We start from the raw sequence: 22,978 nt of genomic DNA on the forward strand, positions 1-22,978 counted from the left end.
CATCATGGGCAATTGGGTCTGGCCCAAATCATGCTAGCTAGGTGGTATGAACAACTTCTTTTCTCTGAATTCTTTTATTATCCTCATAATTATCCTCCCTTTGCAAGCCAAATTTTGGAGAAGCTCTTACCACCAAACTTCATCTTGGGAGGGTGATTCGATTCATTAACTGTGACATTAATTCTCAATCATCCGAGTCTCACTGAGGACCGAAAGATTTCCCCGATCATTTCAGACATACTTAACTCATTTTCTGTCTAATCTTAAAAGACAAGAAAGGTTTATAAAAGTGTTAACTTGTATGCTCACAATACGTTAGAACTGGCCGCTCCCGACCTTTTTAAGGAAGCATCCAATATCATCTCCTCTGTTATTATCTATCTTCCCCTCTTCTTAGCTCTTTGAGTTTGATCAATGTTAAACCAAGCCAAAGCCAGAGACATACTTATCCTGGATAAGGTTGTCCTATCACCATCGTGACGATGACAGGGAATCCTACTACTAGTGGCAGTAAAAGCAAAAGGGTCATTGGCAATCAAATATCACACTAATTCACCTTTTTTACCTTTCCATGATGAAAGGGATTACATCAAAAGGCCCTTTTGTCATTAAATTATCACACACGAAGACATAATTTATTATTACAAATTGGAAGATTAGCTTACATTAGTGCTAATTATCTAGAAAAAAAAAAAGAGAAAGCAACAAGAAGAAAAGCACATATGGTTGGAGTTATTAAATAAAAGTAAGATGCCCCCAATCTATTTGGCCCTGTCCTTGATCACATCCATTCCCATCTCATCCGGGTCGGTTGCCTGGACTTCATAGTGGATGCCGTCCAGCACTCTCCTCAGCCCAGCTTTGGAGGTTGCATACAGTATTTTTGCTCTTATTCTTGAAGCCGTCGGAGACCTAAAAAACCTCGAAATTGACGTCATTCATTAGTAATTTGGTTGGATCGCATAAAATAAAGCTGCCCATTACATGCACGAGATCCGTCATTGGGTCCTAGTACAATTCCTAGGATTCCATTAATTACCATATTATTCTTATTTCACTAAAATGACTATATAATCCTACTAGATTACTTGGATGGTGGGGTGGTTGCACCATGTTGCTTACAAGAGTGGCAAAGAGATTCGATGCCTGCATTTCTATACCATAGGGTCAAAACAGTCACCTAACATGGCTAAAATATCAAAACAGTCACCTAACATGGCTAAAATATTGTAACAACTGCTATTGATCTAGAGCATGATATATAATAATATATAAGAAATGATGGTGACCGACCATGCAATGAAGAAGATCTTGCTCTTCCGACAATTATCAACTGTGACAAAATCGAAATCAAACACAGCATATCGGCAATCATCGTCCGGCAACGATGCGGTGAGGTCATCGTAGCCTTCACCGGGGCCGCCAACCTTATCGACGGTGACCAGCCTCGACCCCTCGTCGATCTTGAACACTATGTACCTATGCACCTTCTTCCACTTCATCTCCATGAACGAGTTCTTGCACTCATCTGTCACCCACATTCCTGTGGTGGCCTGCAATTGCCATATACCCAGCAACACCAAATCAAAATAAAAAAGCATACTTTCTTTGGAAAAAAGATCAAAAGAAAAAAAGTGTTTGGAAGAAAACATTACCATCTTGAATGCCATAGCCATGGTTGTTGTGATGTGATTAAAGTGGTCTGAATTTGAGAGAGTGGCACTTGATCTTATATAAAGATTTGGAGATTGAAATGCCATTAATATTCATTCATATTACAACTTTGTCCATATACTAGATCTAACTAAAGTTGTATATATATAGTTGATGTCATTGACCAAGTTGCCCTTGATTTAGTAGATTTGGTTTCTCTTTGCAGTTGTGCAGTGGATTTACCAAAGTCTGAATGGCAACTAGGTATGAATTGGCTTAATGTGTATTTTAACTTAATAATTTCTCTTAATTACTTTTAATTAATCAAAAGAGATAGAATTCGGAGTGTTGTTAGAGGTACTGCAATTTCTACTACAAGTTTTTTACAAACTGACATAGCAATCTGTGTGACACTCATGTGAACTGTTACGCCAGTCACTAAATAATTAAATTTATCTGTCAAATTTTGTCTCTTAATTTTATCACCCATGTTGCGGCATATGGCATCTATGTGGATTGCCACGTAAGTTTGTAAAGAAATTATAGTAACACAAGCATTTTTCATGGAATCTGATCCACTCTATGTAGATAATGCCTTCCCAACAAGCTGATTACTTATGAGCTCATCACAATCATATGGGGATAAGTTAAAGCAGCCCTTGGCATTCATTATTGCAACTTTGTATAATACATTGATTCCAATCTTGTTAAGATATGACATTTGAACTCATCCTAGGCCAATGCCAAATCATTCCATTGTTCAATTTACCCCGATGTCTGTTCATGTTCATGGTGTTAGGGAAAAATGCATACAGTAATACTACTTTTACTATAACTCAATTGTAAACTAACATGACAAGTTCATAATTGATGAAATGATTAAGAGTGTATGGTTGACAAGTCAACCACTAATTTAATTAATGAGAGATTTGTTCTTAATTATTTCACCAATTGTAGACTATCATGTTAGTTCGTAAGGATTTTGTACTAAGAATTACAGTATTCCCGATAACAAATGAGTGTCAAGTGAACTGCCTCTACATTTTAGTGGCTAAAGCAGATACACATGTTAGTAACTGACGTGATAAGTGACATGGACGTTTAAGAAACTTATAGCTACCGACACACTTTGATCCATCATGAATGAGTGCATGATAGGGACAACAGCAAATAGGCATGGCACAGTCAAGCAAAATACAGCAATAGTGAAGAAAGGAGAACAAAACAAGAGCATGTAACATTCATTTTGAGGTGCATACAAGCTAAGCAGTGTAACTGAGACAGTGGTCCCATCTCGGATCGCACACCCACATCTCTATCTTTGTGTTCATCAAAAAGTCTTGGCGTGAAAGCAAAGGAGAAAAGGAGGATGGGGAACTTGTTAAAGCTTTTCTCGGTAGAAACGAGTCAATGTATGCATCTCCAATTACCGTTTCTTCCATTGATCAGCCTCTTTTGCCATCTTGGTTATCGATATCTTTTTGGTTTTCTGTACATAAATAACTTTCTAGATTTCATACTTCTAAGGTTTCAGCTTTTCCACGAGTTTGTCTAGGAACATCCCAACAATTATTCAATAAAATAAACTGGTAAATAGCTCACCATTGTTGAAGATAAAGATGAGTGGTTGGGTAATGAAAGTGAGAGAGAGAGAGAGAGAGAGAGATCACAAACACTAGAATCCATCATAATAGCAATGCAAGAGAGAGAGCATGGGGAGGCATGTCCCTCATGTGGGTGGCCCGCCCCCCTTGACAAAATCCTCATTTAGGCCCACGACTTTGTTGGCATGGTTCATTTGTTTTCTAAGTTCGGAGTCTCATATCCTCACAAAAACTACGAGCAGAAATGTTGTCAAGTATGACACGTACCTGCTCTGGGATCGAAACCCAAGAATTCCGCCGGTAGCTCCCAGCTTCTTCCTTATGGAAGCACTCAATTTGGTGGTGCACATTATTGACCCACATAAAAGTCGAAAAGATGCATTTCTCAGCACCGCAAATTGCAGCATTGATTAAACATCACTTGTTTTGGGGAAATCATAATGTTTCGGCAATGTATCCCAATGGATTTTGTGGATATCATTGAATAGGATTCCTCTGAGTTTCACATTTTCTTTGGTACCTCAACTATTCAGCATCAGCCACAGGCCATTAGGTTGGTTTATGATACTGGTCTTTAACACATGAGACGGCAGACCCTAAGAAGAGGAAAAGGCTCTCATTGGAAGGCCTCGCCGGGCGTTCCTCAGCCATTAATGGATTGGGAAGGGGGAAATACAACTAAGAAGAGTAATGCTACCATTCACACCTATTTCATACCAGCTAACGTGACATCGTGACATATGATGAGTAGCTTTCCATGTCAATGTAAAATAGGTGTGGAAAATAGATGTGAAGAGGAGCATTGCTCAACTAAAAAACATTAATCAAGAGGGGGAGTGGGGGTGGGGAAGGCAAAGCAGAAACAGAACAAGACCCCCATTTTGAGGGAGATACCATTCAGCACATCTAGATCTAAACCCTTTCCGATCCAACTATGCCCTGTTTTTTTTTTCTTCGATAGATGCAATTATGGATCAAGAATGGAGTTAAAGACAATTAATCACATAGCTCACAATGTTTGGAAGTTACTAACAAAGTAATTGCAATTTAATCAAGCTGCTCCAAGCTTGTGATTTTCTATGCGAAATTCAATAGACTTCTATTTCCATGACTAAGAGCTCCTCCTGTATCTGTTTCTTGTACCGTCCTTCCCAAAAGACATAGAAGCCTTTCTCGGGGATAAAGAACCCATTGCCTGCAGGAGAAGAACAGAATGCTCGTATGATAGATTATCAATGTCAAAACAACTAAGGCATCATCCACTTTTAAAACGTATAATTGGGATCTGAATAGAATTGGGATCTGAAATTGAAGTTCCCACCTCAAAGAAGATTCAGCAGTAGGGTAATAGCATGTTCAATCGTCCTCACTTGGTGGGTCATCTTCATTCTTCTTCTGTTGTGTGTAAGAAACATAAAAATAGAAAAGGGGAGTTGCAGAAAATACACAAGAAGATGTTGGTACAGTAAACACGGATACAAATGCCATGATGAAAGGAAAAAAGAAGGTATATTTAGTCACCCATGCAGGTCTTATCGGATATGTTCAAAGAGTAATGTTATATGCCATCTTTTTATTCCCCCAATGCTAATGTAACTTTTAAAATCACCATTGGATAGCTTTGGGGGGATAAAATGATGGTATATAGCATTACTCTATGTTCTAAATACTCACATCAAAATGACTTCGCAGCGATGCAAGAATTTCTTGTACTGAAGGATCATCAGGATCAACTCCTGGAAGCTGGGAGGGACATTACATGTCAGGACAATGGCGCATATGCAAAACTGACTATTTTAGAAGTTAATCAGTGCAGGTTCAAGTACACATACTGATGCAAGGATAGATGACACAGCGGCCTGATCCTTCAACACCTTGCTTACAAGTGACTCGGCGGCCGATTGATGATCTTCTTCGCCTCCCTGCATGGACATTTCAAGAGCTGCATGCAGCAAAATTAGGGTAATGGATCAGCACATGTTAATAAGTCAATGGTAAAAAAAAAAAATCATGACTGGATCTCTGTTGAGGTTTAAAATCTTAAAAAATCAAATGCCACATTAACCAGATGACAAAGAAAGCTCTATATCAACAAGTTTTCCAATCCGAAATGCTACTTCGCCAACTTGGTAAATATTAACATCAACTTGACATTGATTCAGTCCCAAGTTGAACATGAGACTTTTTTTTTTTTGACATGTCCGCACAAGAGGGGGGAGGGGGATTCGAACTAGTGACCTCCGCTTCATTAAGCGTGGTCCAAGCCGATTGAGCTACCTCTTGGGGACAGTTGAACATAGGACTTACAACAGCAAGCAAGGCCATAAATGCGCCTCTAAACATTTGCAAGCATACAACCAGAAAAGAAGAAAAGAAATACAGAAAGGTGCTGCATATTTTTTGGGTGCAGCCAAATGTCTTAAGAGTAGGATTCACAAAATGATTTTAGATCTTAGAATAGGATTCATATTAGGGTTTCAGAATTCAGTCATCCATACAACAAAGTGAAAGATCTAATATGTTTGAAATATGTAGCAATAAAAGAAACGTTAGGTGATGGACCATGGAAGAATCCTTCATGTCATCACAGTCAATCGCATGCACACATAAATGTAGAGAACCCCATTTTTTTCTTTCTTCATATACAAGTAATCAAAATATCATTAAAAGCGAAAAGCACTCCACATACACCAGAAGTATATAAGAGAAGCCACTTAGCTAGTAGGAAAAAAAAATCATGATAACTAATCACCAAAGGAGAAACAAATGTAGTTGTCCAAAAATACAATGTGTTGAAAAATAAAAACTTAATCTCCTCCAAAGTCCTCTCATGGTGGGTGGAACAAATCTTGGAGTATCAACAAAAATCATTAGAGAATTTGAATTTGATATTGGTATTAAGCTCATTTCAAACTAGTGACTCAACACAGAATACACAGAAATGATTTCCCATAAACAATAAGCAAAATAAAAAAAGATGGGCTGTGTGTTGGGGGTGGGGGGGGAGGTTGTCAAAGTATCATTCAGCCCCTAAGTGAATGAAATAACACAAAAATTTACCTAAGATCAGCTCCCGATCCTCAGTAATTTCCAATGTCATCTCAGCATCACCCACAGAGAGATCAGATCCAGAGATATCGATGGACATAGCTTGAGCCTCCTCAGGATTCTCGTCATCCTATAACCATATCAATTGTCAAGGCCAATTCAAAGTAAAGTAGTTCTTTGTATTATCTAATGGTAACAGATAATGACATCCAAGCAAACAACTCCATAAAATGTGAGCAGTACACGCAATATTCAACAAGTGTCTTCAACACACACGTACGAGTTTCAATTGAAATTGAATGTGACACCAACCATTGCATCGGTAATTTTCTGTGTTCACACACGCGCATGAACGCTCGAGCGCACTCACACAAATGTCAATATAGAAGTTAAAAAGAAGACACCGACCATCTCATCACTGGCATTATTGTTTTCTTCAGGATCTGCAATGTCCACATGCTTTGCCGTAGTTGCATCTTCTGTATTAGATAATGGTTCCTCATCTTTTTCTTGTCTAGAAGCTTCCTCAGCAGCCCTTCTTGCAGCAGCTTCTTGCCTTGCCCTCTCCTCTTCTAAAGAAACTCTAAGGGCAAGAGCCAGCTCAGGATCTAAGTTGGGGTCTACGCCAAAATCAAAGCCAGAAGCACTACCAGCTGCTGCTGCCACTGCAAAGTCACTTCCTCCTTCCCCATCTCCAGTAAAAACAGGAGAACTGCCATTATGATAAACAATTAAATCACTTGTGTGAAACATTGAGATAAATGCACCATTCTGTTCTTTTGAGTAATATTAGCCAAGTTGAAGGAACAATAAGTGTGCAAAGGAACAACAGAATTGGAAACTTATACCCTAGTTCGTATAATTCGCCTAGTTATATTCGTTGAGGTAAATAAAGTCTCACATTGAACCTGCATATTGTTGGCCAGATTGTCCTTTCTCCTACTACACCTCTCCTTTCTCGTTCTTTCTTCTTTGTCCTTTCCTTTCGGTTGAGATTCGGGGCATGATATTATATTAGGCTTCTCAAAAGGTGAAAGGTGAAGTATTAAATTTTCTGTGTAGAAGAGATGAAGACTGTGGAAGGTTGGGAAAGAAGAGACATAAACAGGCAGGCAGTCTGTCATGGCTTTTGGTGAAGAAAAAGGGAAAGGATGTGGAGAAAGTACAGGAAGCAATAGAAACAGTTGTGACAGGGGTGGTTATGGTGTAGTAGAGTGTAACTGCTTTATCTAAATGATAAAATGATGTACTAAAAAAGTTCTGTAGTCAGTATTCTTTTCATGATAGAAATATAGACATCCAAGGTGTTTTTATGAATTAACATCACGTAGGCCATTATCAGAATTTACACAGCATTCTACTTAATTGTAATAGAGATGTTACACCACCTTTACCATTAAGTAAAGTCCGGTTCAGCATGTAATTCGGTTGCCTCTCATCATAAGAATTATACATTATGAACACTTCTTCTATCACTTTCAAAGTAACCGGTAATAAAACCTCAATGAATTTGAGAACTTTCTTTGTTCGAATATGCATTGCTTTTGGTCTCCCAAAACTTTTACCTTTTTCAAATAGATTTTTACTAATATATGACGACAGTCAAATTTAAGTTTTAAATTCCAAAGCATTTTAGTCACAATTCTTTTTCTTTTTTCTTTTTTTTTATACTAAAAAGGGAAATTTCAAAATGTAAAATGCAAATTAAAAAATAAAAGCAAAAAAAGAAAACAATATTTTTTTTCATAAGTAATATTTATATAAAAGCAAAAAAAGAAAACAATATAATATAAAATAAAACAATATCACACCTGAGAAGCACATCAGAGAGAGCATTTGGACCAGGAGAAACATGAACCATATGACTGTGGCCATTATTATTAACAGCAGCAAGCAGGGCTTCCAACTTCTCGGGCTTCCCATCATCCTCTTCACCGAAGTCAATAATATCAAGAGCTACACTGTTCTTTTTCAATTTCTTGCCAATCGTCTCCAACACTTTCTTGTCATAATTGACAGGACTGAATACAGGGAAGAAATGAAAAGGTTAGATGTAAACAAAAATGAATGAGCAACTCAAAGCTCAAATTATTTACCTTCCAGCAAATACAATAATCCTTTGCTGCTGATGTTTGTTTTGGCGATGCTTAAGAGCCAACTGCGCAACCTGTAATGCAGCCGCTATGTTTATCTCACCCCCCATTTCAAGACCTATCAAAAGGGAATCAGAAAATCAAAAAAAAAAAAAATAGAGAAAGCACTGCAACATGATAAGGAAACAGCTGAAAGTTATTCAAATGTCCAATTTAGCACATATTTCCGGGTCAGAAAGTTCCATAGGAATCCAATATCACCCAGGTACTCATCCAAAAGAAAAAAAGAGGGGAAATGAAACAAACAAGTATATAACCTACAAAGGACAGCTGTTTTCCCATCTAACTTTATATTGTTTAAACATAATAGCAACCTTTTGAATCTCCACAACTCATTTTAGCAATGCTATCTTCAAAAGCTGAAATTCAAACAGCTTCTTACCATCTAATACCAAAGAATTAATCTTTCTTCACTCAATTTCATGACCTCACTCTCCACAATCCTTCTGAACTATGAATCGCAAACACCATCAAATTTCCATGCTTGAAACCAACATCACACTGAAAAACTAATCACTCGTTACACACATTTAACAATTTCAAGTTCTTAAGTTGAGCAAAGAGGCAATACCCAAGTAATGTCACGTATTACTTCAATCATACAAATTCTATAATTAGTACAAATATCTCAAAAAAAATAAATAAATAAATAAACCAAAAACTAAATAAAAAATAAAATATAGAACAAGTTTATTAGAATACCATGCATGTTAAGCCAAATCAACCTCACACTAAACTAAAAGTAATCACTCATTACTTACATTTAACAATTCCGAAGTTCTTAACGTGAACCCAAGAGACCAATTCCGAATAAATGTCACAATTTTTTCAATCACAAATTCTGTAATTGGTACACATGACAACTCCAGTGGGTATAAAATATCTCAAAAAATTAACCGAAACCCACATGAAAAAATCAATCACAGAGTACGTTGGATTAGCATACCATGCATGCAACCCAAAATCTTGCCGAGATCAGAGGTCGGAGTGGCCAATACACGAACCCCTCTGCCCGCCATTGTCAAAATCCCAACTGTGTTCTCCGGATTAGTCTATCAATTTTCCAAAAATAAAAAAGTCAAATCATAAAATTCTAATAAGATACATACAATGTGCCCATATAACCAAGAAATTGGTGTATTTAGGACCTGGGTTTTGGCGCCACAAATGAGATTAACGGCGTCCGCTTGGGCTTGGAATCGGGAGGGCGTGTAATCGCCGTTTCGCATCCATTCTGAGTTATCGATACATATCATTGTTGCCTGGTTTAATCAAAAGATTACAACAACAACAATCCAATAATTATGAGCAATACATGATGATTAAAGAAAACAACAAGATCTTTCCTTTTAGGTTTAAGAAGTATGAACTGATTTTTCCAAGACTAACCTCAAGAACCATGGCTGGTAGATTTGTGTATGAGCAGGCGGGAGACCTAGAGAAAGAGTATGTCAAACGTCGGACCAAAAAAGCTCGCGCTAAACTGTAAGCATTTGCTTTTGGATTTTGAGTTTATAAAGGCTTTGTTTACCTAAGGTAAAGTTTTTTTATTTTTTTTATTTTTTCGGGGAAGAAATACCTTCCCCTCTCAAACTGTTCTTCAATTCCAAACTTTAGAGTGTAATCGAAGAAATGTCATTCAATAAATTATTATACCACTTTCATACGATTGAAATGATTTGGTAGTAAAAATTAATATTTTGAATTAACAAGAACTTGTGAGGAAAAAGATTAATGAAATAAATTTGTATATATCAGTCTATTAAATAAAATTTTTCTTACGACAACATCCCCTAATTATCAAAAATTATCAATGTCTTCAACCTAGTAAGAAAACAAAAATAACTTCAAATTTTTTTAATAAGATAAACAAAAATCATTATAAATTCAGAAAAAAATAAAATAAAACAGAAAACAGCCTCCTTCAATCGTATGATTAAAAGCAAAAGGATAAATAATTATATGGGGGAGGGGAAGCTTATTATATAAAACTATTAGGGTGGATTGAAGAGAATCAATTGAAGCAATTCCGTTACCATCTCATCATGTCCAATCTTCCCAAAGTCATTTCTCGCTACCAAAAAATATCCTCAAGATCTTGGACCACGCTATTTCTTCAAAATGGTCCCTATCATCAAGTTGTTCCATGAAATCTTTTGGATGTATGAGTAGATTTGTGGTCTAAACTATTAGATGCATATGTGGATTCACGTCATATTCCGTTGCTAATAAAATAGCTAATGACTCACGTCGCTTGATATTATTATAAGATTAGTTTTACCCTTAAATTAATTAAAAAAATAAAAAATATTGACTATTCCTCACGACTACCTTTTAATAAATGAGAAACGATTGATCCCTGCCTATAAGGATTATCCATTATTTAGTGAAGAGGAGCCGCACCCTCACTAAATGATTGGCAATGAACCGCAACCGGATAAAAAATCTAATGAGGGGCAGCCCTCACATAAAGCAATTGACCACTAGGAATGGTTGTAATGGGTGGCCTTTTTTTTTTTAGATTTTTTAGATTTTTTTGGTAAAAACCCAATTTTACGATCACATCAATTAACATGAGTCATCAATTATGCTATATGTCAATCAGCAATTGGTTGTAATGTGAATTCATGTGTGCATCTAACGGTTTCTGTTAAATATCAAATGACTAGACGACAAATAGCTTACTCCAGCCGCAAACCCTACTAGATATCAGATATTGAAGTCTTCCAAAAATGTTAGGGCAAAATATGTATCAGGTTTTGAAATTTGAAGTGTTTAATGCAGGTGAAAAACATTAATCAATAAAAATAATTGTAAATTAATGGTATTTTGGAGTGCTATAGAACATCAGATTCAAGACACCTCATATTGTATTTCGTCCTCTGTCCATATCATCCCTTTCCTCCAAACATTATCTAAATTGGTAGGGTTGATGTGCCCTTCAATTATTAAGTTCACACTATTTGTCTGGACATATATTTGAGACTAGCTTCTTTTCTTTTTTTTTTTCATATAAAATCAACTTGTCGAATATGGTTTATCCACCATATTAAAATCATATTGGAAACACATTAATTTATGCATTAGGATAATATTTTATAAGCTAAGATAATAAATAAATGTTTTATTGAAATAAAAACCAAATATATGAATTCAGAATATTGAATAGAGATATGAAATATGTCAAATTAAATGTAAACACATAGAATAACACAAGGAAAGCATTAGATCTCTTGAAAAATTCAGGCTGAACCACTAAATTGACATCAAGCATGCAACAAAATTAGAAGAGACAAATCTCACAGCTCAAGAATCTGGTTGAAATGTGAATACCCAGATAATTTTTTTGGATTGCTGCTCAATGTTGCCAAAAAAAAAAAAAAATCCACTTCTTTATTGAATAAATCTCAAAATTGTACAAGGTTATACACTCAAAGGTATGCACATTTTGCCGACAGGCATGTTTAACTTGATACACACAACGAATGACAGATCAATAACAACACATTATTCGAATTCAAGGATTATTTATACACCCAGAGTTCTGGAGTCAAGAGATGGTCTATGGTTTCTACTAATGGGTAGGTGAACAAAAACCTCATGAACCTCCTGCTTACAAACCTCTCCTCTGTCCCTGTCTACTGCATAACAAACATAAATAGTATCAACCGCATTGTCCAGTACATGGACAAAGAAACCCAACACCATGATCAGCAGCACCCACGCCAGAGCAGCCACATAGTATGAATCAACCCCAAGTTGGGTCACAGCCTTTAGTATAGCACAGGCCTGCTTATGCACATCCATTAACACCAAGCATTAGACAAAGTAAGGAGAGCACAATAAAAAAGGCTTTAAACAAACTAAAAAAGGTTGAGCAAGTAATGAAGATCTAATCATCACAAAGGACACAAGTTATCCATGTATGGCACCAGAAGCCTTCTCAATTGACTAGTGCAAGAGGTTGGCAACAACTAGCCATACTTTGATAAAGTAGTCGGCAGTGTAACAGTGTTATATTTCTGATGATATTCTATATATCCTTGCAAAAGAAAAAGGTTTGCTGATATAAGAATCCTCTAGTTTAATATCTAAAAGGCATAGTTTAGAAACAACATTAAACTGTAAACAGACGGCAATCAGCGACCACCCCACCCCACCCCACCCTCCTAAAAAAATCCCACCCTCTATCTTTCCTTTTCTTCCGATCTCTCTCTTCTTCTCTTTTCTCCCTAACAAAGACTTCATACAAGTTCCTAAAGTGTTAAGCAGGTTACAACCAGTACCAAATTCTCTCCCCTACTGTGTTTTTGGGGCTAGAACCCTCCTCCCAAAAAGAGAAAAAGCAGGCTACGCTTTAAATGGTTATTGTCATCCAATTGCAATTGGAGACAAGCAGGTTCATCTGGCCTGTAAAAATAACACATATAACAAACAGAGGGCTTCCTCACATCGCCAACTCATGATAAGATCCACTTGAACCAGTAACTAATAGCAATCAAAAAGATTAGGGAGTTGGTAAGACTACATACCGCAATTGCATATATAGCTGAGAGGACAAAAATAATTCCCGCCAATAAACGTGTGGAGATGGTCTCCACAAATACAGCCGAGAGAAGATTACGTTTGAGAAGCTCGTATGTCATTCTTGCAGATGTGCAGTAGGCTTCACCAGTTATTGCCACAAAGTTGATAGTAAACTTGTTAAGAAAATCAATTGCTGACAGAAAAACATTAACACAGCAACGTAGCATAAGGTTCACTATCCCTGGAAGGTTTTCTTGTCTTGCAGTATCAACAGCAGCGCGCACCACACGCACGGCACATATAAGGAGGCCAGACAGACATATTGTGCCGGAGGAGGGACCAAATGCATTTCTGCAAGTAGTTACAATAAAAATATGAGAAAGAAACTATATGATGATCACTGTTGCCATTTCTATGATTTGAAAAGCATTCATCTAGGTCAGGTTTTTTTTTTTCTTTTTTCACTAGCAAGCGAGGAAATGTGCTGAAAGTTTTGGCCATACAACTAGATGGAAAGACTAAACAAGAAAAACATTGAAAGACATGTGAAACAATGCCTGCCTTTTGTCAAGTGATTACACAACCTTATTATTGTATACACAACCAATTGATTTGGTTCATGAGCAAATATTGACAACAGGATTACTGAAACCATAAAAAGTTTGATACTGATAGCACCAAAAGTACATAATTACAAACAAAAGCTGATAACTTAAACTTCAACAGATACAATAAAATTCCAATATTTTACATCTCAGAGGCCTGAGCTGGACATCTATACTGGGGTGGAGCTATGCAACAGAAGGCCAGAGTGAACTGGCACTACCAAGTGGACCAATATCCATGAACACATGCTGCCATTAATATTGAAAATAAACATACAGTGCCAGAATCCCAAAAAAAGTTACTGAAAATACATAATAGTAGTACATTACATTTTTTAATCCCATGCCATAAGCGACTGAATTAAATAAAGGATTCCTTGCAGATATATCATCCATTTATCCTCATTAGATGATGTTTAGAATGCTCCATAGGTTAGCCTAACAGAATCTCGTATGAAGGTTGCAAACCCCAATAGAAAGGGTCACAAGACAGCACCCCATGTATGTGACAGGAAATCCCACATGTGCTGCTCTCCAACATGACAATCCTAAAACTTAAGCTTCAAAACAAATTTCGTCCTCCTCAGACTACACAATATCAATTTTTAGAGCTACACAACTTGTTCTGCAATGGAAACCCTGCACAAGAGGCAGATACTGTAAGGGTAACCACAAGGGATGTACATCTCACTCAGGTGGGGATCTTCAACTAGATCCTGTACTCTTGGTACCCCATGGCAACAAACAAGTAGCCATCAATGGACACGGCATACATTGATATTATCTATACCTCCATGACAAAATGCTCTCCATATGGAACTTGTTCATGGCAACTCAGCAGTTCTTTATATCACCACCACTCATGATTTCTGTTTAATGACACTCTATCCTAAATTTCATCACAATCTCCAACAACCAAGTAGCCATCGATGGACACGGTATGCATTGCCATTATCTACACCTTCTATTAGGAGATAATCATATGAAATTTATTCATAGTACCAATGAGCTTTAGCTCAAATGGTACTTCCATCTTGCTACTCCTCCCTTTGTAGCAAGATGGAGAGTGAGGTCGTGGGTTCAAGTCTCACCGGGTGCATGTAACTTACCAATAAAAAAATTTGAAATTTACTCATAGCAACCATCATCATCACCACGCATTATTCAAGTTTAAAGACAATGTATCATAAACTTCATCACAATCTCCAACTAATCCTCTAAATTTCACTTACGCTCTTATAAAATACAGCCCAATCTATAGATACATATAAATATAATCCCACAAAAAGCTATATCATATGCAATTGCAATTACTCTTCAAAAACCAACAAAAAGACATATATAAGAAAATAATGATAAATTAGACCACAAAGCAAGACATAGCAATGGAATTCACCTCAAAGAACTTCTTATACTCCGCCTAGGACTCTGATCCTCCTTGGAGAAATACCACTGCGCAATAGTCCCACTGATCACATAAACCTGCGCTTCCACCATAGCCGCCAAAGACCACAGCATCGTCAGAATTGCCAGCGCATAGTACGCGGGCACCCACCCATCTTGCTTCCACACACAAGTATACTCTCCGTCCGTTTCCTTCGGCACAATCTCTCCGTTATGGCTCGCAAACACCAAAAACACCACAATCGGCGCGTAGTAGATCACCAACCCGAGCGTCATACACGGTAGCACCAGGAACAAACCCAAGTTCCTCGATAACGCGTTAGAAGCGACTCCAATTATGGTCACAGTAAGCTCGATTCGGTGCCAATTGACCACGAAGATCCAGACGATAACGGCGATTACCAAAAACACGAAGACGAGGACAAGAATCCGGTAAACCAAAGGGAAAGCGTCGCTGCAAGAGGAGCTGACGGTGCAGGCGACGAACCAGTAGACATTGAAGAAGATGGGGATTACAACGAAGAAGGGAAGGGACACGTAGACGATTTGTTTGGTATAATGCTTGAGGGCGAGGAGCAAGAGGAAGCAAATGGGTATACTCAAAACGAAAGTAACCACAAAAACCCATATCAAACTGTCCAAAAAATTGGAAGAAGAAAGCGAATAGAAGCTAAACCAGGTGGTGGGCGAGGGCTCTGAGACCGAGCTTTCGACGCACGAGGAGGAGTTGGAGCTGTAAGAGAAAGAGGAGAGGTCGGAATAGTAGCTGTTTCGGTTGAAGACGGAGAAGAGGCCGAAGCCGAAGGTGCAGAGGACGATGAGGAGGAATAGGACGAGGAAAGGAAGGTCCTTGAATGGCCTCGGCCCGTAGTTGTAGGAGATCTGGAGGTACTGGGTCGGGTCGGGTTCAGTTTCCGGTTGTGGGTCGTCGGGTGGCTTCGAGAGGAGGGGATGGCTGGGGGAGGAGGAGGGGTCATACAAGGATATGGGTCTGTCGGGTTCCTCGGTGCTACCCATCGCACACGCAGAGAAACACGCAGGGAGGAGTATGGACCAGCTGTTGTATGTTTGACTCTTTAGCTCGGCAGGAACTAGGAAGAGATGAGAAAGGGCCGGAAAGGCTATTGAAAAGGGCTTTTTCTTAGTTTTGTCTTATATTTATCTTTGTTTTTGTAATATATATATTTTTTTAAAATACACTTTATTCATAAACTATCTACTCATTTGAACTTTTAATCTCAATGTTTAAAAAGTGACACATTACTTTCTAAACTTCTAAATTGTTGCAATTCGACTATTCTAACTTTTTTTTTTTTTCCAAAATACCCCTATACCAAATTAGAAAAAAGAAATTAAAAATTAAGAGGTGGCCGAAGCCTCCCTCAGGCCTAACTGGGGTGGTCAGCCACCCTTTAATTTTTAAAATTTTAAAAAAAAAAAATTAATTTTTAATTTTTTTTTAACTTGGGATGGGAATATTTTGGAGAAAACAAAAAAAAACAAAAAAAGTCAGAATGGTCAAATTGCAACAATTTAGAAGTTTGGAAGGGTAAAATGTTACTTTTTAAACATTTGGATTAAAAGTGCAAATGGGTAGATAGTTCGGGGGTAAAATGTATTTTTTTCTAATTTTTTTTTCCTTGAAATTGCAAAAAAACGAGATTAAAACAAAAAGAAAAGAAAAAAAAAGAAAAGGATTATTATTTATTACACTTGGTGTGTGAAAAACTGAAAATTATGTCATATAATGTGGGTCTCAAAATTCAAAAGAGGGATTGTGCAAAAGTTTCAGTGAACTTTTTTTTGGCTGTACTAAACAACAAAATGCAAATTTGGCTGCTACGAAGACTGCAGCAAAAGCTCATCTTATTAGAAGGGTTCCTTTTGTGCTTTTTTTTTTGGGGAGGGGTGGGGAAGTATACATTGGCCCCAACAAGTGGTTAATCCCAATTTATTTGTTGGATATTGAAAAAGAATGATTTCAGTGTTGCAAATACAAGCACTTAATGTACGAGGGCAAGTCAGGTAGCACCTGCCCACAGGAAACTGCTGAGGAGTTTTTTTGACAAAAAAAAAAAACAAAAATACAAACGCTGACCTAAGAACTGATTTTCGCAGTCTGACATCTCAATTCTGTGAAAGTTCTACAAAAGTCTACTACATAGTATTTATAAATATTGTAACCCAATTGAATAAAAAAGAGGGTGGTTCATAATGCCCACTCAGAGTATGCAGCAAACAATAGGTTAAGTCAAAACCCAACTCAGACGCACGTTCCAATCTCATGACAACTAATTCAAAACCTTATCATATAACATCAACATCCGGATTGTCGTTGGCAATTAGGCTTTTTAACAATAAACATTATGAGGAGATTATCTTGGTAAGTTGGTCAGCATATATGCTTGATAATTCTAACATTAAGCGTCACCTTCAAATTGGGCGGCGTATATGCTCGACAATTTTAACATTAAGCATCACCTGCAAATTGGGTCGGAATAAATTTTTTTAGTTTAGTTTATTAAATGTATTTCTAATTCTCACCTACATATTTAATAATTTTCAGTCATATGATTTTCATATACATTTATATGACTTTATTCTTCTAATCGGCACCCATCTATTATTTATACTAAACATTTAATTGTGAGGAAGCAGCATAGCAATACGATCAACAAAAGTGAGCCCTTTGTAGCACACGACCAAATGCTGTCGGCTCTGCCCCAAATGAGCTCTTTCCTTTCTTTTTGCTTCTCTTTTCTAAGTATGTAAAACATTTCTCTATAAAGTTGCTTACAAGCTCACTCATAAAAGCAGTCTCATGTACAGAATGGACACTAAAATGCAAGAAACAGGTTCATTTCCTCTTGATTCCTCTACAGCAAACATGTTCGTGTTAATGAAAAATACAAAAGACAAACTACAATATTTTCCAAGAAGACCTAAGATTCTGAGAAATCATGACTGCTAAAATTCATGGATGTGTTACAAAGTTAAGAGAATGTGAATCAACTATCCGAACAAAATTCGCAAACCTGAAACAGAAAAGCTTGCTAATGTTCATGTATAAAGGAGCTTATCTTTCCTCATCCCACTGGCTCTTGGGTATCTCTCCAGAGTCGGCAATAACAACCTTTTTTCTAGGCTTTCCGCTATAGGTTCCAGCCCCTCCTTCAATTGCAAACACAGTATCCATGCCTTGAATAACCTTGCCAAAGACAACATGCTCCCCATCCAACCTGGACGCATGTATATCATAGCACACATCATTTTAGTAGATCTACTTTGGTGGCACAATATGCATATGAGCAACAGACCCGGAGTATAAAGTTTTAAACAATGAAATTTTATACAAGCTGAAGTTGATACATTAAGAAGATTGTCCATCTAATATGAAAATCCACTTGTGTCAACAACAGCTGCCCCCATTTTCTTCAGATAAGAACAAATTGCACAATGACAATTAGATGGTAATTCTATTCATCCAAAAAAAGAAAGATAATAATTTCAGATGGTCCTAGAAAACATAGACGGATGAGTATTGTTGAAGTAGTGGGCAGAAGAAGATTGTATCATTTAAAGATTCAAAGCTCGATCCAAACATATCAATTAGGACTTATCAGGTTTCTGGACCTTAAATTTTTAATGTAGGCTTTTTATGTCTTAATATTCAATAATATCACCCTAGAGATAGCTTACCAGCTGGCTTTGACTGTAGTGATAAAAAACTGTGAGCCATTAGAATCAGGTCCTGAATTCACCATGGAAACAACACCTGCAACATTCAAAGCATGTTTTCAGAGAAGGTGTAGAGAAAAGGAACTGTAACAAGACTCAATAAAAGATTGAGCTTTAGGAATCCATGACTTATATAACACACTGCTCAACCACTAAAGGATTTGAAGTTAAAGACCTGCATGTGCATTTTTTATCTTGAAATTCTCATCTGGAAAGGTGCCACCATATATAGATTCAAACCCCCTACCATTGCCGTAAACAATATCTCCACCTTGAATCATGAACCCAGATACTATACGATGAAATGGTGTTCCTTTATAGTGGAGTTTTTTCCCACTGGGACCCTTGCCTTTCTCCCCTGTGTTTAAGGTGAGCAAGTTATAATCAGCGTATTGTCAATAAACGTAGCCATCAGGTTAACAAACACACAACACAAGTAAGAAGAACCCCAGTACCTGTGCACAAAGCCCTAAAATTTTCTGCAAACAAAAAAACTCTTGAGCATTAGGCAACTATTTGGCATGAGAACAAATACAACCAGTATTTCAACAAAAAAAAAAAATTATACAAGTTGAAATTATATGACTTCATTTCAGTTTGCTATGAACTCAACAGCTTGAATTCAAGTAGACATGTCTTGCAGGTAAAGGGTAACAAAAAATCAATATGATTCATCAATGGACCACTAGTTGAAATGAGTACACACACAAGCTCGAGGGCATACCAACAGTTTTTGGTACAACTTGGCCATATAATCCGATCACAATTCTACCTGCACAAGTAAAGGTATAAATTGGCAGTTGAATAGATAAACAGGGTAAAGAAATATTAAAAGTTGACCTATTATATGAATCCCAGCGCAGTATATTCTATAGTTCAGACCAATGACCTTTCTGGCTTATTGTCAGAACCTGGGTTGTTATCAAAAAATGCAAACATTGTAATATTTTCAATCAAACCGGACCTATATTTATGCTTTACTGATCTAAGCAGCAAGTGCCAGTTTTAACAGACCCAAGCTTGAGTAAATAACTAGAGTTGGACAATGAATAATGGTAGCCCTGGCCATTAATGACTTCATTATATGCCCAAATGGAGTTGCACAGCAATCCATTGGAAAAATTGAACATACTTATCCTTTTGAGGTATCCACCACCGAATAAAATAAACCATGGCCTTGGAACCACCACTTAGAAAGTATCTAAAAATCAATCATAAACCAATCCATATTTTGATTCAATTCCACATAAAGCAGACAGTACTGCCATATTATTGATCATAAAAATTACAAAGAAAAGAACATGAAGATCCAATCACACAATAACAGGGTAGGCTCCATAATGAAACGTCTTCCTCACCATAATCATTGAGAATTATAAAGTGCTGTGTTTTGCGAACGTAACACGAGATGTTTAAGGAGGGTGGGAGTTGAGAGAGAACTTTTGCAATAAGAAATTGGTATTGCTTCAATTAATAACTAACGATAAGACATCAATTCTTATCCGTTAGCATATGTGCCACTCAGAGTAGCCAGGTCTGTATTATTACAGTTTAAAAACTTTTTTTAAAAAAAAAAAAAAAAAAAAAAAAAAAAAAAAACAAACAAACAGACAGTTTAAGTTGCAGTTTTAATATGAAGCCGTACCTTGACGCTGTTCATCAATATCAACATCCAAGTAAACTCTGTGTGTGATTTCAGGTACTTCTTCTGCTTTCTCCTCAACCTACATATTAGAATATTGCCATCAGATTAGAGCTAATGGTACATAGTTGAGCGTGAAAATACATACCATATGAAAAGGTAAATCAATGTATAAGCAAATAATGGCAAAAGAGTACTAAAAAGAAATTTTGATTCTCAAGCATACAGATATTGTTGTTACTCTACATAGCAGACTCGTGAGTTGCAATGGTATTTCCAGAAGTAACAGACTCCTGGGATTTCACCATGAGGTGGTAGCTACATAACTAAAGCAAGAAGTAAAACTGGAATCTAAAATCCCTTTGTATCTATCTAAAGGGCCATATTTTTTCCCACTCACCTTTATTTGTTAAACTTGATTCCCATGTCATGTCCAAGGAGAACTTGGAACCATATTCACTCTCTCGTAATCGTATAGAATCATATATTTTCCAAATCCTTGAGAAAAGAAACAGCTCCACTGATTATAACAATTTTCCCACTAATGCCCATTTTGATACCTTAGCAATGGATCTTCTCCATCTAAGTGTATAGCCACAAGCATATTAAGATTCTTTAGATTTCTTAGGGTTACTCCCTGGTGGAATTCTTAACATCCTAACGATTACTTTTTATTAAATGGTTCAAAATTTTCCATCTTAACATTTATGACTTCTAAAGAGTCTTTAATTTTAGCATAATTTATTGTATCTCTCTAAGTTACATAACGAGATAAAAAAGAAAAAAAAAAATCTGAACAATTTGTTTAAAAATAATGACTAGCCACCCTTCCCCGGCACAAATCAAAAAAAAATGCAATAGATGGTTGGTAGCCTTGATTTGAACACTTTACATGCAATATGGCAATGAGTAATGCTAAGCCATGTCCTCCCAAAATTGATATAACTTTTAAAATTACCATTGAATTTCTTATATATGATTATTGGATTTTGATCCAATGGTAGTTTTAGAAGCCACATCAATTTTGGGAGGACATGGGTCTTCCTTCTAGCATTACTCATAGGCAATACACCACATGCCGGTGTATTGCCACAGCAACAATCGAAGTTCTATGACAAACTCCAGCATTCTCTAAAGCCTTGAAAACAATGGGAAAATGAGAGGAAATTGTCCAATTGCATGGGGAAATTACTTCTACTTTTGATAATCCTCCCAACAATTTGCCCCTACTACCTTTCAATCCTTTCGTTAATCAACTTAAAGCCGATGCTACTCATTTTTACCAAATCCAAGTAATGAAATCCTCATCCCAACTATTCCACCTTAACCATCACTTTGTAATTCCTCTTTCAACTGTCAAGCATAATGAAAATGTTACCAAATATGAGATTCGAAATATGAACATTGTTTTTTTTTTTCGATTGCACCCAATTTGACAGAATTCAAGTGTAATTAAAGCTGTAATCTCAATTTCCAATGCTATCACATCACAAAGACCCAGTTAAACACCAAACCCATATCAAAAACCACTTCCTCCAAGGCATTCAGATCACATAAACCAAAACCAAACAAAAAAACCCATCATAAAAAATCAAAACCCAGACCAAATTTGCCATTAGAAACAGCTCAAAACTCAATCCCACTCCTACATTCAGATCCGCACACATACAAAACGAAATGGGTTTGAAAATTAAAAGAGAGAAAAAGAAAACGTACCGTTTTGTGGTTGGAAAACGCGAAGACGAGGAGAATTAAGAGGACCAGGAAGAGGAGGAGGCAGCGTGGCTGGACCAAAAGCGATATCGCCCGACGCATCGTTTTGGTACTATGTGTTTCTCCGATCAACAACTATATCTATTGGTTTCGGGATCCTCCATGAATATAACAGAGCGTTTCACCTTTCTCTACCTTGAAAGGACCGAAATGCACTAGCGTCAGTGGACTCTCAGTCTCTGAGAGGGTGCTAAATGCTGGGATTTTGCCCGTCGATCCGCTCTGCAAAGAGAACTTCTTTTTCTTTTCTTTTTTTTAATTAAAAATTAATTTATATAATATGAGCAGGATTAAGAATTGGTTTTTATTATATAAAAAACAAATAATCGAATCTTAGTTTTTAGTATTATATTATGTATAATGTAATGATTTTTTTTTTTTTTGACATGTCCGTACAAGAAATGGAGGAAAATTCGATTTAGTAATATCTGCTTCATTAAAGCCTCGTTTGGTTCGCGGATTGTCTAGTCCATTGGAAAAGGATTAGCTATCACTAGAATTAGCTACCACTAGGAATAGATTAGCTAGTCCTATTCCTTTGTTTGGTTGTAACGCTGGAATAAACTACCTAATCATATTCATTCGTTTGGTACAATGCAATATATTGGTGAATGGAATCGTATTGTGATCTTATTTCCTAAAATACCCTTATAATATAAATACAATTTATATTATTAAGGACTTTCATTCTTTTCTTTTTTTTTTGAAACATAAACAATTTTACTATAATTTTTTTTTTTTTAGTTATGTCATGTATATATAATTTTATCTATATATACGCTTGAACAGGTATGAATAACCTGTGTTCAAGCATGTGTGTATATATATGCA

The 22,978-nt window shown here is 36.7% G+C and overlaps 4 protein-coding genes across 4 annotated transcripts; all 4 read right to left on the bottom strand.

Moving 5' to 3' along the window:
- Positions 1 to 542: 542 nt before the first annotated feature.
- LOC132190775 (actin-depolymerizing factor 5-like) lies at positions 543 to 1,722 on the bottom strand. The gene is made up of 3 exons (XM_059605824.1): positions 1,656 to 1,722; positions 1,294 to 1,553; positions 543 to 912 (listed from the first exon to the last, which is right to left on the bottom strand). Exons 1-3 carry the CDS (start codon positions 1,674 to 1,676, stop codon positions 762 to 764), a joined length of 432 nt encoding a protein of 143 aa, XP_059461807.1. The 5' UTR covers positions 1,677 to 1,722; the 3' UTR covers positions 543 to 761.
- A 2,325-nt stretch (positions 1,723 to 4,047) lies between these two features.
- LOC132185897 (26S proteasome non-ATPase regulatory subunit 4 homolog) lies at positions 4,048 to 9,995 on the bottom strand. Its single transcript, XM_059599711.1, has 11 exons — positions 9,848 to 9,995; positions 9,607 to 9,720; positions 9,405 to 9,510; positions 8,402 to 8,516; positions 8,117 to 8,326; positions 6,714 to 7,017; positions 6,318 to 6,435; positions 5,090 to 5,199; positions 4,932 to 5,000; positions 4,579 to 4,652; positions 4,048 to 4,452 (listed from the first exon to the last, which is right to left on the bottom strand). The coding sequence occupies exons 1-10, from the start codon at positions 9,857 to 9,859 to the stop codon at positions 4,614 to 4,616; spliced, it is 1,197 nt and encodes a 398-aa protein (XP_059455694.1). The 5' UTR covers positions 9,860 to 9,995; the 3' UTR covers positions 4,048 to 4,452; positions 4,579 to 4,613.
- A 1,837-nt stretch (positions 9,996 to 11,832) lies between these two features.
- LOC132181504 (uncharacterized) lies at positions 11,833 to 16,102 on the bottom strand. Its single transcript, XM_059594758.1, has 3 exons — positions 14,987 to 16,102; positions 12,991 to 13,336; positions 11,833 to 12,247 (listed from the first exon to the last, which is right to left on the bottom strand). Exons 1-3 carry the CDS (start codon positions 16,009 to 16,011, stop codon positions 11,987 to 11,989), a joined length of 1,632 nt encoding a protein of 543 aa, XP_059450741.1. The 5' UTR covers positions 16,012 to 16,102; the 3' UTR covers positions 11,833 to 11,986.
- Positions 16,103 to 17,837: 1,735 nt separating this feature from the next.
- On the bottom strand, positions 17,838 to 22,388 carry LOC132183090 (peptidyl-prolyl cis-trans isomerase CYP21-1). Its single transcript, XM_059596491.1, has 7 exons — positions 22,091 to 22,388; positions 20,378 to 20,456; positions 19,457 to 19,504; positions 19,188 to 19,211; positions 18,908 to 19,090; positions 18,694 to 18,769; positions 17,838 to 18,233 (listed from the first exon to the last, which is right to left on the bottom strand). The coding sequence occupies exons 1-7, from the start codon at positions 22,187 to 22,189 to the stop codon at positions 18,071 to 18,073; spliced, it is 672 nt and encodes a 223-aa protein (XP_059452474.1). The 5' UTR covers positions 22,190 to 22,388; the 3' UTR covers positions 17,838 to 18,070.
- Between the last annotated feature and the right edge of the window lie 590 nt (positions 22,389 to 22,978).

The sequence above is a fragment of the Corylus avellana genome, chromosome ca1 (genome assembly GCF_901000735.1).
Source record: "Corylus avellana chromosome ca1, CavTom2PMs-1.0".
NCBI lineage: Eukaryota > Viridiplantae > Streptophyta > Magnoliopsida > Fagales > Betulaceae > Corylus > Corylus avellana.